Source organism: Amblyraja radiata, chromosome X, assembly GCF_010909765.2.
Source record: "Amblyraja radiata isolate CabotCenter1 chromosome X, sAmbRad1.1.pri, whole genome shotgun sequence".
Classification (NCBI taxonomy): domain Eukaryota; kingdom Metazoa; phylum Chordata; class Chondrichthyes; order Rajiformes; family Rajidae; genus Amblyraja; species Amblyraja radiata.
Genome location: NC_045999.1, coordinates 5,419,538 through 5,433,932, shown reverse-complemented (window position 1 = coordinate 5,433,932; position 14,395 = coordinate 5,419,538). Strand labels below are relative to the sequence as shown.

The window sequence follows — 14,395 nt, the reverse complement described above, 5'->3', positions numbered from 1 at the left end:
CGTTACACAAACCAACGTCCCTTCCATTGACTCCATTCAAACTCCGTGCTGCCTTGGCAAGGCCACCAGCATAAACAAGGACCAGTCTCACCCCGGTCACTCCCTCTCCTCCCCTCTCCCATCAAGCAAGACGTACAGAGTTTGAAACCTCCAGATTGAGGGGCAGTCTCTTCCCGCCTGTTATGCAACTGAGCGATCCTCTTACCAGCTAGATCGTGGTCCTCACCTCTCATCTACCTCAGGTGTCCTTGAGACTCTTGAAAGGCGCCCATAAATAAAATTTATTATTATTATTATTACCTCATCTGAGACCTTTGAACTATTTTTAATCGGACTTTGTCTTGCACTAAATGATATACCCTTTATCCTGTAACTGTACATGATGGTCAGCTTGATTGTAATCATGTATAGCCTTTTCCTTGGCTGGACAGCTCGTACCAAAAACACTTTTCACTGTACCTCGCTACATGTGACAATAATAAACTAAACTAAGCATTAACCTCAGAATTTGAGAGTTCATAAATACAAATGAAAGGGAGAGGTGTTTTGCACACTGTTATCATTACGCACTGATAAAAGATGACTGAAATTGTTTTTATATTGTGCTTCACAAGTACACTGAGTGTCCCTAAGCTCCTCTCAGTAATCTCATTATTGGAATGGAGAATCACTCTAATTACGCGGGGGGAGGGGGAAGGGGGAGAGGGGGGGGGGGAGACAGTGGGGGAGCAACCAATTTTACGCACATCAGTAAAAAACTAAAGGAATAAATTATCAGATAATCTCAAGATAGTATTATCAAGATTTCACCTAGAAACTAATATTATTTTATGAATAATTTGGGATGGGCATAATTGCTTGAGTCTGAAGAGTGAAACCACTGTGTGATCGTGTGTTACATCTTAATTCATGCCTTATTCCGGAGCTTCGAAGGCAATGTGTAGGAAGGAACTGGAGATGCTGCTTATACACCAAAGATAGACATAAATTACTGGAGTAACTCAGTGGGACAGGCGTCTCTGGCAAGAAGGAATGGGTGTCCCTCAGACTGAAGAAGGGTCTTGTCCCATTCCTTCTCTCCAAAGATGCTGCCTGTCCCGCTAAATTACTCCAGCATTTTGTGTCTATCTTCAAAGATACAGGTATAATCCAGACTAATGCTGGGCAACATGGATAGGAAAGGTTTAGAGGGATATGGGCCAAACGCAGACAGATGGGACTAGTGTAGATGAGGCATCTTGGTCAAGTTGGGCTAAATAGCCTGTTTCGGTGCTGCGTGACTCTATGGCCGAGCATTGAGGGAGTGAAGTCTTGTTGGTGATCTTGCCTTTCATTTGAGACATTAAATGCCACCCATCTGTCCTCTTGTAAGTTTGGAAACAAGGGAGAGTACATGTAATAAATTGTCGAACACTTCCGTTAGAGTTCCCAGGTATATTTTGCAGGTGCACAAAAGAGAAAAAAGGGAAAATAAAAACTGAAAATATTCAGCAGGCCAGACAGTTTCTATGGAGTGAGGAACAGATAACAAACTAATCAAGTCTTTGACCCGAATTATTAACAGCTCTCTTCCCTCTCTTTGCAGATGCTGCCTGAACTATTGAGTTTTTTAATAACATTTTTGGTTTTACATTGTCATTGTTTTTTGAGATCTTGCCATGTTCACATTGGCTATGCTGTTCCATATTTAAGTACTCTATTGATTGTTATGTTCTCTGAGATGACTAGAGATCATAAAAAAACTTTGTTTAAAACAAACGCTATTTTTTTTTTGTGTTCCTTCCGTTGTAGTTCCAATGCTGACAAAGGAATTAGCCGAACTTTGCATGTTAGAGTTCTTTAGTTTAGTTTAGTTTAGTTTAATTTAGTTTAGTTTAGTTTAGAGATACAGTGGGGAAACAGGCCCTTCTGCCCACCGAGTCCACACCAACCAGCGTTCACTGCACATTAACACTATCCCACACACACATTAGGGACAATTTACACTTATACTAAGTCAATTAACCTACAAACCTGTACATCATTGGAGTGTGGGAGTAAAACTAAGATCTTGGAGAAAACCCACACAGGTCACGGGGAGAACATACAAACTCCGTACAGCACCTGTAGTCGGGATCGAACCTGGGTCTCCGACGCTGCATGTGCTGTAAGGCAGCAACTCTGCCACCATGACACCCAATTGTGCATCCATTTTAATATATACCTTCAAAAATGTTCTTATAAATTGACAATCTAAGGTTTCATGTTGTTATTTTGTCTTATGATGTGTCACAGAATCTATAAAGTTTGTAAATGAAAGGTTAATCAACTGTTGAATTAAAATTTGGGGATTTAAAATGCTGCTCACAATTGTTAGCAGGACTATGGAATGGGACTGCTCATTTAACACATGTTTTAGTTTGCATTTGGATAGAGATCTTTTGAAGCTTCTTGGCAAGCATGTAACAAAGTGAGTCATCCAGAGGAGATGACTGTTATTTCATTGATTACCTATACTGCGTTGGCAGACCTTAGCAAGAGTAGCTATGGAGTCAAATGGAAGTTTAGTCGAAGGAGGGCAAGATTCGCCAGGGCCGACACTCTTGATCATTATCAAGTAACCTCAAGAATGATTGAAATTCTGGGTATTGCATAAGATCAGGGCTGATATAATGCTGCTACAGTCCGATATCTTGGCGGCACCCATTCTACTCCCTAACTTCACATTTCAGGAATTTGAGCATGGCACCAGAGAACAATTGATATCAGTGGGACTTTATGTTGTGGATTGTCCAAGGATAAATCATTTTTAAATTGATCTCATCGTGATCGCAATGGGACTTCATCCCACTAAAGTAAATGCATTCAAATGATAAGATGGCAGTATTGCAATGTGGAATGAAGATGGTGATGACAAATGTAAATATGTTTCATCCAACATGACCTCACCTAATTCTGTTTTTGTCACTTTCCAGATCCCTGTGCAATGTGATTCACGCGTACTGCTTTGCCTGCAATGGCTGCTATGACAACTGCTACTATGTTCTGTTCAGTAACAAGATCACCTTCTTAATTGAACTGCTGATGCATCAGTTAACGGTAGGAGTCGGTACCTACAGCTGTCTGCCACTGATGTATTTTTACGGGTGCTTGTTAAGTTGCTTAAAAGCTGTATGTGTAAACTATGCAACTGGGAGCCTTCATTGGGAGCTCGCCTCCAGTCTTCAACTTTGTTCATTTTGAAAAATATCTCATTGATTTCAAGCTTCAAAATATTTGTATCTGTTGGGGAAAAATAATGTGATCATCGTTGTCGGAGATTGGGTGACACTGTCAGTCTCTTCCTATTTACATCTCTGTTAAACACGGCACGTTCAACAGTAAATCGCCTCTTGGATCTTCACAAGAGCAATAAACACGCACAGATGCAGTAGCAGGGAAAAGAGGGAGGGAAATATTACTGAAGATTAGCCACGAGAGAGGTGACAGTCAAATATGGCATCCCAAGAATGAGTGGGTTAACGTGTGATGAGCATTTGATGACACCGGGCCTGTACTCGCTGGAGTTTAGAAGAATGAGGGGGGGACCTCATTGAAACTACTGAATAGGGAAAGACTTGGATAGAGTGGATGTTTCCACTAGTCAGTCTAGGACTAGAAGTCATAGCCTCAGAATTAAAGGACATTCCTTTAGGAAGGAGATGAGGAGGAATTTCTTGAGTGTGGCGAATCTGTGGAATTCTTTGCTACAGAAGGCTGTAGAGGGCAAGTTACTGGTTATTTTGTACGGCAGAGGTAGATAGATTCTTGATTACTACGGGTGTCAGGGGTTATGGGGAGAAGGCAGGAGAATGGGGTGAGGAGGGAAGGTGAGATGATTGAATGACAGAGTAGACTTGATGGGCCGAATGGCCTAATTCTGCTCCTATCACTTATTTGACCTTATGTTGTGGATTGCGTGGCTGAGGCTTATAAAGATGCGAGTGCTTGGATAAATCATTTACAAATTGATCTAATGCCGACATTGACTTAGAACCAACATGGGTTAGTGGTGGCAATAGGTTCTGTGTTTCAAATGCTCAACACTATTATCCACTTCTGTAATAATACTCCCAGCTTAAATGAAGCAGTTGGGTTTAGGCTAATTATACCAGACATAACCGACACTACCAACTCCCTCAAACCGTGTAGATAATCAAAGGTTTTTTTTTTCTCATGGCTGAATTGATTTCAAGGGACATGAATTTATTGTGCCCTGGTGAGATGTGCTTGAAGTGCAGTGAAAGGGGAGGACTACCAGTAATCTTCCATTTCCCAAAGTCCCATGACCTCCCAGACCAAGATTGCCAGTTAGACCATTTTTGTGGCTTGCTAGCAATTGCACTGAAATAATCAAACTGATTTTTTCAGGCAGACTATATATCCAGTGGAATAATTTTGATGCGACCCATTGCATGGGGAAACTGACAAAATCAGTTGGTGAAAACTAAAATCAAATACTGTAAAACACTCTGCTGATCCATTCCTATTACTTTGCCATCAGACAGTTCACACTAAAACAGTCTCTGGAGTTTGATTCATAGATCCATATGCAGACAGTCACAGAATCCCAGCGTTAAAAGAAGTTATTCAGCCAATTTCATTTCCAACACTACTTCGGCTACTTTATAGCTATCGACTGTAATCACATTTCCTTGTCACTTTCCTTTGTCCTTAATATTTTTTTTTCTAATTGACTCCAAAATCCCATAACTCTATTGGCTTTTAAAGCATTCATAATAAAGCACTCTACTCCGGTAACCTACCTATTTTAAAATAACCTTCATCTTTTAAGCCTTTATATAGTTAGTACATATTCTGAATTTGTGTCTTTTGCTACCAAATCATCAACCGGTAAAAGTAATCGTCACTGTTCACACTGTTTGAGGGAGCAAGTTAAGTCTGGTAAATAGATTTTCGTTTTCATCAGCAAGTTAACTGCTTTGTGAAGATTTGGAATTAACAGACTGTTCAAGAAGGAACTGCAGATGCTGGAAAATCGAAGGTAGACAAAAGTGCTGGAGAAACTCAGCGGGTGCGGCAGCATCTATGGAGCGAAGGAAATAGGCAACGTTTCGGCAGCGTCTATGGAGCAGTCACCCTGGCCCCAGAATATTGGTAGAAACAAGGAACTGCAGATTCTTTACAAGAAAAGAGACAAAGTGTGAAATATCTCAGCGAGCCAAGCGTCATCCCTGAAGAACATGAATAGGTAGCGTTAAGTCGGGACCCTTCTTCAGACGAATAATCCTACACTAGGAATCCTACATGACCCACTGAGTTATTCCAGCACTTTTCTTTTGTAAACCGTGATCAGCCATGATCACATTAAATGGCGATGCTGGCTCGAAGGGCCGAATGGCCTACTCCTGCACCTATTGTCTATTGTCTATAAACCAGCATCTGTAGTTCGTTGATTCTACATTTTGACTGCTACACTGCGAAATCTGCTTAAGGTATGCCTACTTTGTAGAGGTTCCCCTCTCTCGAAGGGAGATCTGTGAGACCCCCTTTCACTGCTCTCCCTCTGTGATTCTTGCTGCTCACCTGCTCCACAACCATATTCTGACCCGGACTCGCTCCCACTGCCACATGTCATGTGTTTCCTCCACACTTACCTTCATCGCCATCTTGTACCTTCCAGATTCAGTTCCAGACCTCCCAGTTTGGATCAATCTCGATTTCAAACTCTATGCAGAGTAGATGAGCAGATCCTGCTGAACTTTTAATAGGACTTCTTAACATCTTATTTGTAAGTTGATTTTGATTCTTCTGCAAGCAGAAAAAAAAAAGACTTAACTAAGTTTGGCACCAAGTCCTGGAACGCTTCTGTTCATACATGGCCCATGGGCAGTGCAGGTCACTCATGCAGCAGCAGGCTACTTGTTGAGGAACAAGCCTTCACGATGAAAAGGTGACCTGTTTCCTTGGCATTTAAATAACACATGCCCATATCTTCAGATAGCCCTTGCTTTCTCTCTCCTTCCCCTTCCCAGTTCTCCCACTAGTCTTACTGTCTCCACCTACATTTTACAGCTGTCCCGCCCCTCCCCTGACATCAGTCTGAAGAAGGGTCTCGACCCAAAACGTCGCCCATTCCTCCTATCCAGAGACGCTGCCTCACCCGCTGCGTTACTCCAGCATTTTGTGTCTGCCTTCGATTTAAACCAGCATCTGCAGTTCTTTCTTACACATGCTCATATCTATGGCATTGGATGCTTGGAACTGGCTAAGATGTTCTTTTAAGTTCAAAAAAAAGTTCTCGAGTAACTCGGAGGGTTCAGGCTATTTCCCTGGAGAACATGGATGGGTGATGGTTTGAGTCAGGAAGAGGCTCAAATCGCCACCTATCCATGTTCTCCTGGGATATTGCCTGACCCACTGAGTTACTCCAGCACTTTGTGTCTTTTTGTTAATCAGCATCTTCAGTTCCTTGTTTCTACTGCTTTAAGTTAGCAAATTATACCTCATTAAGTCTCCATCTGACCCACTTCCCCCTTTCCCACCATAACCTAGCCGCAGAATTAGATCTCTGTTCAGTCTTCAAAATTCAGTAAAATAAAGCCATTTTAAAATTCCCTGCCCTCCCAATTATATCTTTAACACATCTTTTATTTGTGAATTGTTCAGATATTTACCAGGGTTCAAATACAAATGGAGTTTGGCCGTGCATAACTAAAGCTGCCATTCCTCACTTTAAGTTTCGATATTGAAGTAACTATTCCTTCTTGTACCTACATTCTTGCTGCTCATGGTTTATTTAAAGGGTCCTTTATATCCCTTTGCTTATTCATAGGTCAAAATGCACCTGTTCGAGTGTTCATTATCTGTCAGATAATGGAAACTTCCCCATAGCTGATTCTAATCTGGCATCTTTATAACCTTATAGAATTTCTCTATCGAGCTTTACACAATGGAATAACATTTAGGAAACAAACATCATCTGGGGGGGAATTTTGGAATATCATGACTGATACATCTACATATTGTTTATACCTATTTTAGTCCCCTTATGCGGTGACCATCTGATGTTGGTATTTGTCTTCACCGTTCATTTCTCCCCAACGTGTACAGTTTTCGCTGTTCCTTTACCATTGTTTCAAGATTCCACTGTGCAGCATTGTGTCTTCGAGTTTGCGTTTTAGTTTGGTTTAGAGGTACAGTGTGGAAACAGGCCCTTCGGCCCACCGGGTCCGCGCCAACCAGCGATTCCCGCACATTAACACCATCCTACTCCCACAAGAGACATTTTATACATTTACCCAAGCCAATTAACCTACAAATCTGTCCCTCTCTGGAGTGTGGGAGGAAACCGAAGATCTCGGAGGAAACCAACGCAGGTCACGGGGAGAACGTAAAACTCCGTACAGACAGCACCCGTAGTCGGGATCGAACCTGGGTCTCCGGCGCTGCATTCGCTGTAAGGCAGCAACTCTTCCTCTGCGTCATCGTGACCGCCTAAAATGTATTGATTTTAAAATAGGACACCAACATTATTTTGCCTCTTTTGCACTTGTCACCTGTTGAACTCAAACAAATGGGAAATGAAGAAAAGGGCCCACATTTCCATTTATCTTTTATGATAGAAACACAAGCTGTCAACTAGGATAGTTTGCTCTTTCTTTTTCCTGTTAAATTACCCACATTTTACCCACAAAGAGTAAAACTGCTTCGTCTTCTTTCGTGTGGCGTGCACAGCCTAAAGTTGTTGGACAACTTGTTCTATTTGATCTTCCGTTTGTGCGCGTCGAGTTGATTGCATTAGTCGAAACAGGGCGGACCACGTGAAGGTTGCAATCTTCCACCCCAGTAAAACTGCAGGTACTAGGAATAGGAAATTAAAACAAAAAATGCTGGACGTTCTTCAGAGCTGAAACAGTGACCACGATGGAAGGGATTATTGACTGGAAATGTTAACTCTGTTTATTTCAGAGGCTGTCTGACTTCCTGAATAAACCCAGCTGTTTATTTTCTAATCTCCATATGTATACCTGTAGTTTTTAGCATTTCAACCCAATTTTCACTTTGCATTATAAAAAACCCTTTCTTTCAACGATGCTATGTTTTAGTGTGGTTATATATCTTGGCTAATCAGATGTGCCTCTTAAGGATATTTACTAGTTTCAACCAAATTGTTCTTCCCCACTGTCTGCGTATCCTGCACAATTTATTTAATGCATTAAGGTAATATAAATCTTTAATGTTACATTTTGAGAACCTTAATCCCTGGAGCCCAATGTACTAAGAGAATCTGGAGGTGGATTGGAAAGATGGCAGATGAGTGCAATGCAGTGGGATGGAGATGTTACTGTGCATGAATCACAAAATGTTAGCAGGCTGGTGGAGACTATTGTAATAAATATGGAAAAGGGCATATTTCCCTTTGTTGCAGAGGAATTGGGGGCTTACAATAGAGAAGTCTTGTTCACAAGTTCTCAAGTTATAGGAGTAGTATTAGGCCATTCCACATGTTGCAGCTGTATAAGACGCTGGTGAGACCGCATTTAGAGTATTGTGTTCAGTCCTGGGCACCATGTTATAGGAAAGATATTGTCAAGCTTGAAAGGGGTCAGAAAAGATTTACGAGGATGTTGCCAGGGCTAGAGGGTGTGAGCTACAGGGAGAGGTTGAGTAGGCTGGGTTTCTATTCCATGGAGCGCAGGACGATGAGGGGGATCTTATAGAGGTATATAAAATCATGAGAGGAATAGATGCACAGAGTCTCTTGCCCAGAGTAGGGGAATCGAGGACCAGAGCACATAGGTTCATGGTGAAGGGGAAAATATTTACTAGGAATCTGAGGGGTAACTTTTTAACACAAAGGGTGGCGGGAGTATGAAACAAGCTGCCAGAGGAGGTAGTTGAGGCTGGGACTATCCCATCGTTTAAGAAACGATTAGATAGGTACATGGATAGGACAGGTTTAGAGGGATATGGACCAAGCAAAGGCAAGTGGATCTAGTGTAGCTGGGACATTGAATGAATGAATGAATGAATGAATGAATGAATGAATGAATACGTTTTTTGTCCAAGTATTCACATACAAGGACTTTGCCTTGGTGCTCCGCCCTCAAGTGACAACATGACATACAATGACAGTTACAAATGACACATAAAACACTAAACATTAATAATAAAACACCATTGATCAAACATCTGAACCAAACAAAATACCAGTGCAAAGGGAGGCTACAGATTTTTGGCTGTTGAGTAGAGCAACTACTTGTGGATAAAAGCTGTTTTTATGTCTGGCTGTGGCAGCTTTGACAGTCCGAAGCCGCCTTCCAGAGGGAAGTGATTCAAAGAGTTTGTGGCCAGGGTGAGAGGGGTCAGAGATGATCTTACCCACTCGCTTCCTGGCCCTTGCAGTGTACAGTTCATCAATGGAGGGAAGGTTGCAGCCAATAACCTTCTCTGCTGATCGGTTGATTCGCTGCAGCCTCCAGATGTCGTGCTTGGTGGCTGAGCCAAACCAGACCATGATGGAGAAGGCGAGGACAGACTGTACGATGGCCATATAGAATTGACCATCATTGCCTGTGGCAGATTGTGCTTCCTCAGCTGCTGTAGGAAGTACATCCTCTGTTGTGCCTTTTTGACTGTGGAGTCGATGGTAGCCCCCCACTTAAGGTCCTTGCCTATATCCTTTGCTCCATAGATGCTGCCGCACCCGCTGAGTTTTTCCAGCACTTTTGTCTAACAAGGGTTTGTAGTGAGTGTGAGCCCTGAGTAGCTCTGATAGTGTGAGTGGTGCAATGGTAAATACATGGACAGAGATTTGGAGCACATGATATATCTATTATCCTTGCGGTTTTTTTAAATAGGTAACTGATGACTAAATGGAAATAATGCGCACCACTCTGCTCTTCGAAAGGAATGTTGTGTACTCTATTATTATTGCCATTTAAATGCAACCAATACTGCAGTGAACATCTAAAGAGAAGCATCGCTGTAAAGCAGATTATAGATCCCACATAATGTCTCAGCAAAAGCAATTAGTAGATGAGTTACCAATAGAGGTGTGAAAAATCATGTTTTTGTTTTGGGTTCACTGGTTAGCAAGTTCTTCACTTAGTGCATCTTCAAGTCACTGATGCGTTCTGCATAGTTTAGAATCCTGGCATTTTTTCGTAATATATCTCCTTTTGACTTGTACTTTTATGTATATATAAGAGATAAGTACTTAACAATTCAAGTACTACATCCTCCTCTCTAATGTCGGCCTTTTAAGCCACCTTTTATTCCCCAGCCCCTTTCAGCTAAAGAGTGAGACCATTAAGATGAAGCACAGATCATAAAATGTTAAAGGAGACCTTGCAGCTGGCTTATCATCTCAAACATAAAGGATCTATATGCTTTTGGAACAGATGCTTCTCATTGTGTATGAAAGGGACAAGTTTCAACCTTATTATGGTCATAAAAGAGGAATGAGGAGAAATTATGTGAAGGTGTTTGAGAGAAAGAATCAGCCATCTTAAGTGTGAAGTCTTGCAAGCCAATCTAGAGCACGGTGAAACCAGCTTGTCAACCCTAATGTACATTGTGCTATCTATTGGTTATATTGTCATGGTAACAGATTGTTAAAAGGTTTACATTTGTAACTTGATCTGATTCATTATTGTGAATCCAATGAGCCACTAATTTGAAAGACATGAGGTAACAGGGGACAATGTTTTTTTTACTATGTTTATCTCACAATCGGAGGGGCTTAGAAAGGACCCCTAGTAATGTTTTAATGGTGGGGAGGCTTACACCATAGATATAAAGCAATGTTAACCTGGAACATGGAAACAAGATACTCCTCTATGAAGCTATGGAGAAGTATCTAGAGTAAGCTAGTGATGGAGGACCTAGCTTTCCTGCTTAATCTATACTAAATTAGATATAGTGCAGATTTCAAACATTGCTCTCAACTCTAGTTTTGGTAACAAGAGAATAGCTCAAACACTTGTCCGTGATCACAACACACTGAAGATGACTGAAACATGTGCCTTTGCATGTTTTCAAAACAAGATCCTCACTTCTGGTTGAGAATATATTTAACAAAATCAAACAACCGCCATTACAGATGCTTAGGCTTTCTTACGAGTCAATGAAATCCAAACTTAAAAGGAACTCATTTTGCATGTCTATGGATGCTTTTTAGGCAAATCTTAGGATTTGCCACCCAGTTAAGGGACTGTTCCACTTGGGCGTCATTTGCGGGTCATGCAGATGGCGCGCGGAGATTTTGTATATCAGATTCAGATTCAGATTCAACTTTAATTGTCATTGTCAGTGTACAGTACAGAGACAACGAAATGCAGTATGCATGTATATCCCAAAATCCTGGGGCGCCGCACGTGACCGCACGTCACTGCCTATGTCACCACGCACCATGCGCGCGTCACGTCATGACACAAGATTTGCATTTATATGGCTTAATTTGCAGATTTATCTCAAAGTGGACTGTGTTGCAAAGTCATCTGAAACAAGCTGGAACAAAACACACAATTGAACTTCCGACCGTGATGGATTACATTTTTTTTAAACTGGTGATTTAGCCTCAATAGGATATTTGGGATCAGTTAAGAAAGAAATGTTAGCCAAACCAAGTTTAATTCCATTGGTGTCAAGTTAGCAATCTTGTAGTTAGGGTGGGCAGTACACCAGACAGTTTGCAGTTCAGAATATTTTCACCACCCAGGTTGCTGCAATTTCCACAAATTAATGGAATTAACAATTCTCTGCCGGTCTGAAGAAGGGTCTCGACCTGACAACGTCACCCATTCCTTCCCTCCAGAGTTGCTGCCCTGACCTGCTGAGTTACTCCAGCTTTTTGTGTTGTGCAGAACCAGCATCTGCAGTTCCTTCCTGCACGCTCAGTCCACTACATGTTGGCAAATAGACAGCACTGAATAGTCAGGATTGAACCCGGGTCTCTGGCACTGTAAGGCAGCAACTCTACAACTGCGCCACTGTGCCATCCTGAATCCTTTGCTTCACACCTTTTTTTTCATTTCTAGCCTCCATCCAAACATCTGCTAACCAAACCCTCGCCTATTACCTGCCACGACCCTCCTAGATTTCTTTCCCCCTCCCTCCACCTACAATCAAGTCAAGTCAAGTCACATTTATTTATATAGCACATTTAAAAAACAACTCTCGTTGGCCACAGTGCTTTACATTGGTATAAAAATAGTATAAACAAACAAACTACATACATATAGACCTTGCTCAGAGGACATCAAGAAAGGCTTGGGTGTACAGATGAGTTTTTAGTCTCGACTTAAAGGAGTCGATGGAGGGGGCAGTTCTGATGGGAAGAGGGATGCTGTTCCACAGTCTAGGAAGGGTCTGAAGAAGGATCCCAACCCAAAACGTCACCCATTCCTTCTCTCCAGAGATGAGGCCATGGCGACTGATATATCCCGACATGCTGCCCCATTTAACGTTGTGAAGCAGGTTCTTTAACTGCTGCATATGGAAGAACAAATTTGTGAAGAAATGTCCTGTAGTGAGCTCAATAACAGCAGTCTACATTTATTCAGATCCTTTCAGATTCTTAAGAGGTCACAAAGTGTCTCGCATCCATTTTTAAACTATTATTATTTACAGGAGGACAAGACAGCATGTTTATGCAGAGCAAGACCCCCACAGTCACCAGTGAATGAAAGAGATTAATGAATCCGGATTTATAGTGTTGTCTCAAACGACGGAAGAGCAAATTCCCGATACCTTGTCAAAAAGAGCCCTGATATACACATTCAGAGGAACCAAGCGGGCCAGAGCTGTGATTAATGTCCCCACTAAAAGATAGCAGTTCTGACAATGCAACACTTCCTCAATACTTCACTGAATTATCAGATTGGATTGTGCACTCAAGGCTCTGGAGTAGGGCTTGAGCCAACGACCTCTGACACAGAGGTGAGGGTGCCACCACAAAATCAAACTGACACTATATGTGGTGTTTCCTGAGCACAGCTCGCCTCGGCATTTGCACTTTATTCTTGCTACCCCGGGGCGAACCAGAATAGGAATGGATTATGCTATGAGTTCTAAAGTTAGCCTTGTTGTTTCGGACAATTTATTAAAAATTTCAGTGTTTAAACCCTTCTGTGAGTTACTGGCGGGAAAAAATCATTGACATTTTAATATTGAATTTGAAGTGCTTTAAAAAAAAAAAAAGGGGGGTATGCAATCAATAGTGAAAAAGTCTCTCTCTCTCTCTCTCTCCCTCTCCTCCCTCTCCCTCTTTCTCTCTCTCTCTCTCTCTCTCTCTGTTCATTTGATCTATGGAATTTACAGAATCCACCTTACTATTACACATTTTCCCAAGCTAGTACGCAAATCCTCCTGCAAATGCAAAGGAACCTGCTTCAAAACATAATGGGACAGAGCAGAGGGTACATCAGTGACCAAGGCAAACAGAATCACCTTTACATAATGTTTTTTAAGAAGGAACTGCAGATGCTGGAAAATCGAAGGTAGACAAAAGTGCTGGAGAAACTCAGCGGGTGCAGCAGCATCTATGGAGCGAAGGAAATAGGCAACGTTTCGTCCCGAAACGTTGCCTATTTCCTTCGCTCCATAGATGCTGCTGCACCCGCTGAGTTTCTCCAGCACTTTTATCTACCACCTTTACATGATGTAGCTTTGTGTACTCTAAAGCTGTGCTTATTTTACTGTTGTCTAAATGACAAGTTATAGGCTCGTGAACATATCGCTTGTATGCCAAAGATGAATTCTTAATCTTCCAATCTACATCATTGTGGCTTTTGCCCTTTTTACTATCTGCACTTTCTCTGTAGCTACAACACTACATACTCCACTCTGTTTCATTTTTTCAGTATTAACCGACCTTGATGCACTTTTGCATGGTAGAATTCTGCCCGAAAAGCATGTAAGCAAAGTTTCTCACAGTATCTCGCAACTCGTGACAATAGTAAACCGGTGTCAATCTATGGAACTGTGGCAATATTAGTGACAGCAAGGAACATTTCAGATGTATTTGCAGTTTGTATTTGCACTCTACAATAAAGCCCAAAGGTGCCACAGAACAGAAAGGTGGGGAGAAGGCAGGAGAATGGGGCTAAGAGGGAAAGATAGATCAGCCATGATTGAATGGCAGAGTAGCCTTGATGGGGCGAATGGCCTAATTCTGCTACTAATTTATGAAGAACTCAATTGCTAAATGTAAATATTTCCACTCTCAAATGGTATCAAAAACCCACTGAAGTGTGAAAGAGTTTCACACATTGTTCCTGATGTTGGGGAAGTTCAGGACAAGGGGTCACAGCTTAAGGATAAGGGGGAAATCCTTTAAGACCGAGATGAGAAAAACATTTTTCACACAGAGAGTGGTGAATCTCTGGAACTCTCTGCCACAGAGGGTAGT

At 41.8% G+C, this 14,395-nt stretch overlaps 1 protein-coding gene across 2 annotated transcripts in view; it reads left to right on the top strand.

The window, feature by feature from the left end:
• scaper (S-phase cyclin A associated protein in the ER) overlaps positions 1–14,395 on the top strand; it is a 228,012-nt gene that overhangs the window by 168,338 nt on the left and 45,279 nt on the right. For both annotated transcript variants that reach the window (XM_033015029.1, XM_033015028.1), the window contains exon 24: positions 2,955–3,078. In XM_033015029.1, coding sequence (XP_032870920.1) covers positions 2,955–3,078 — 124 coding nt within the window. The remainder of the gene's footprint in view (positions 1–2,954; positions 3,079–14,395) is intronic.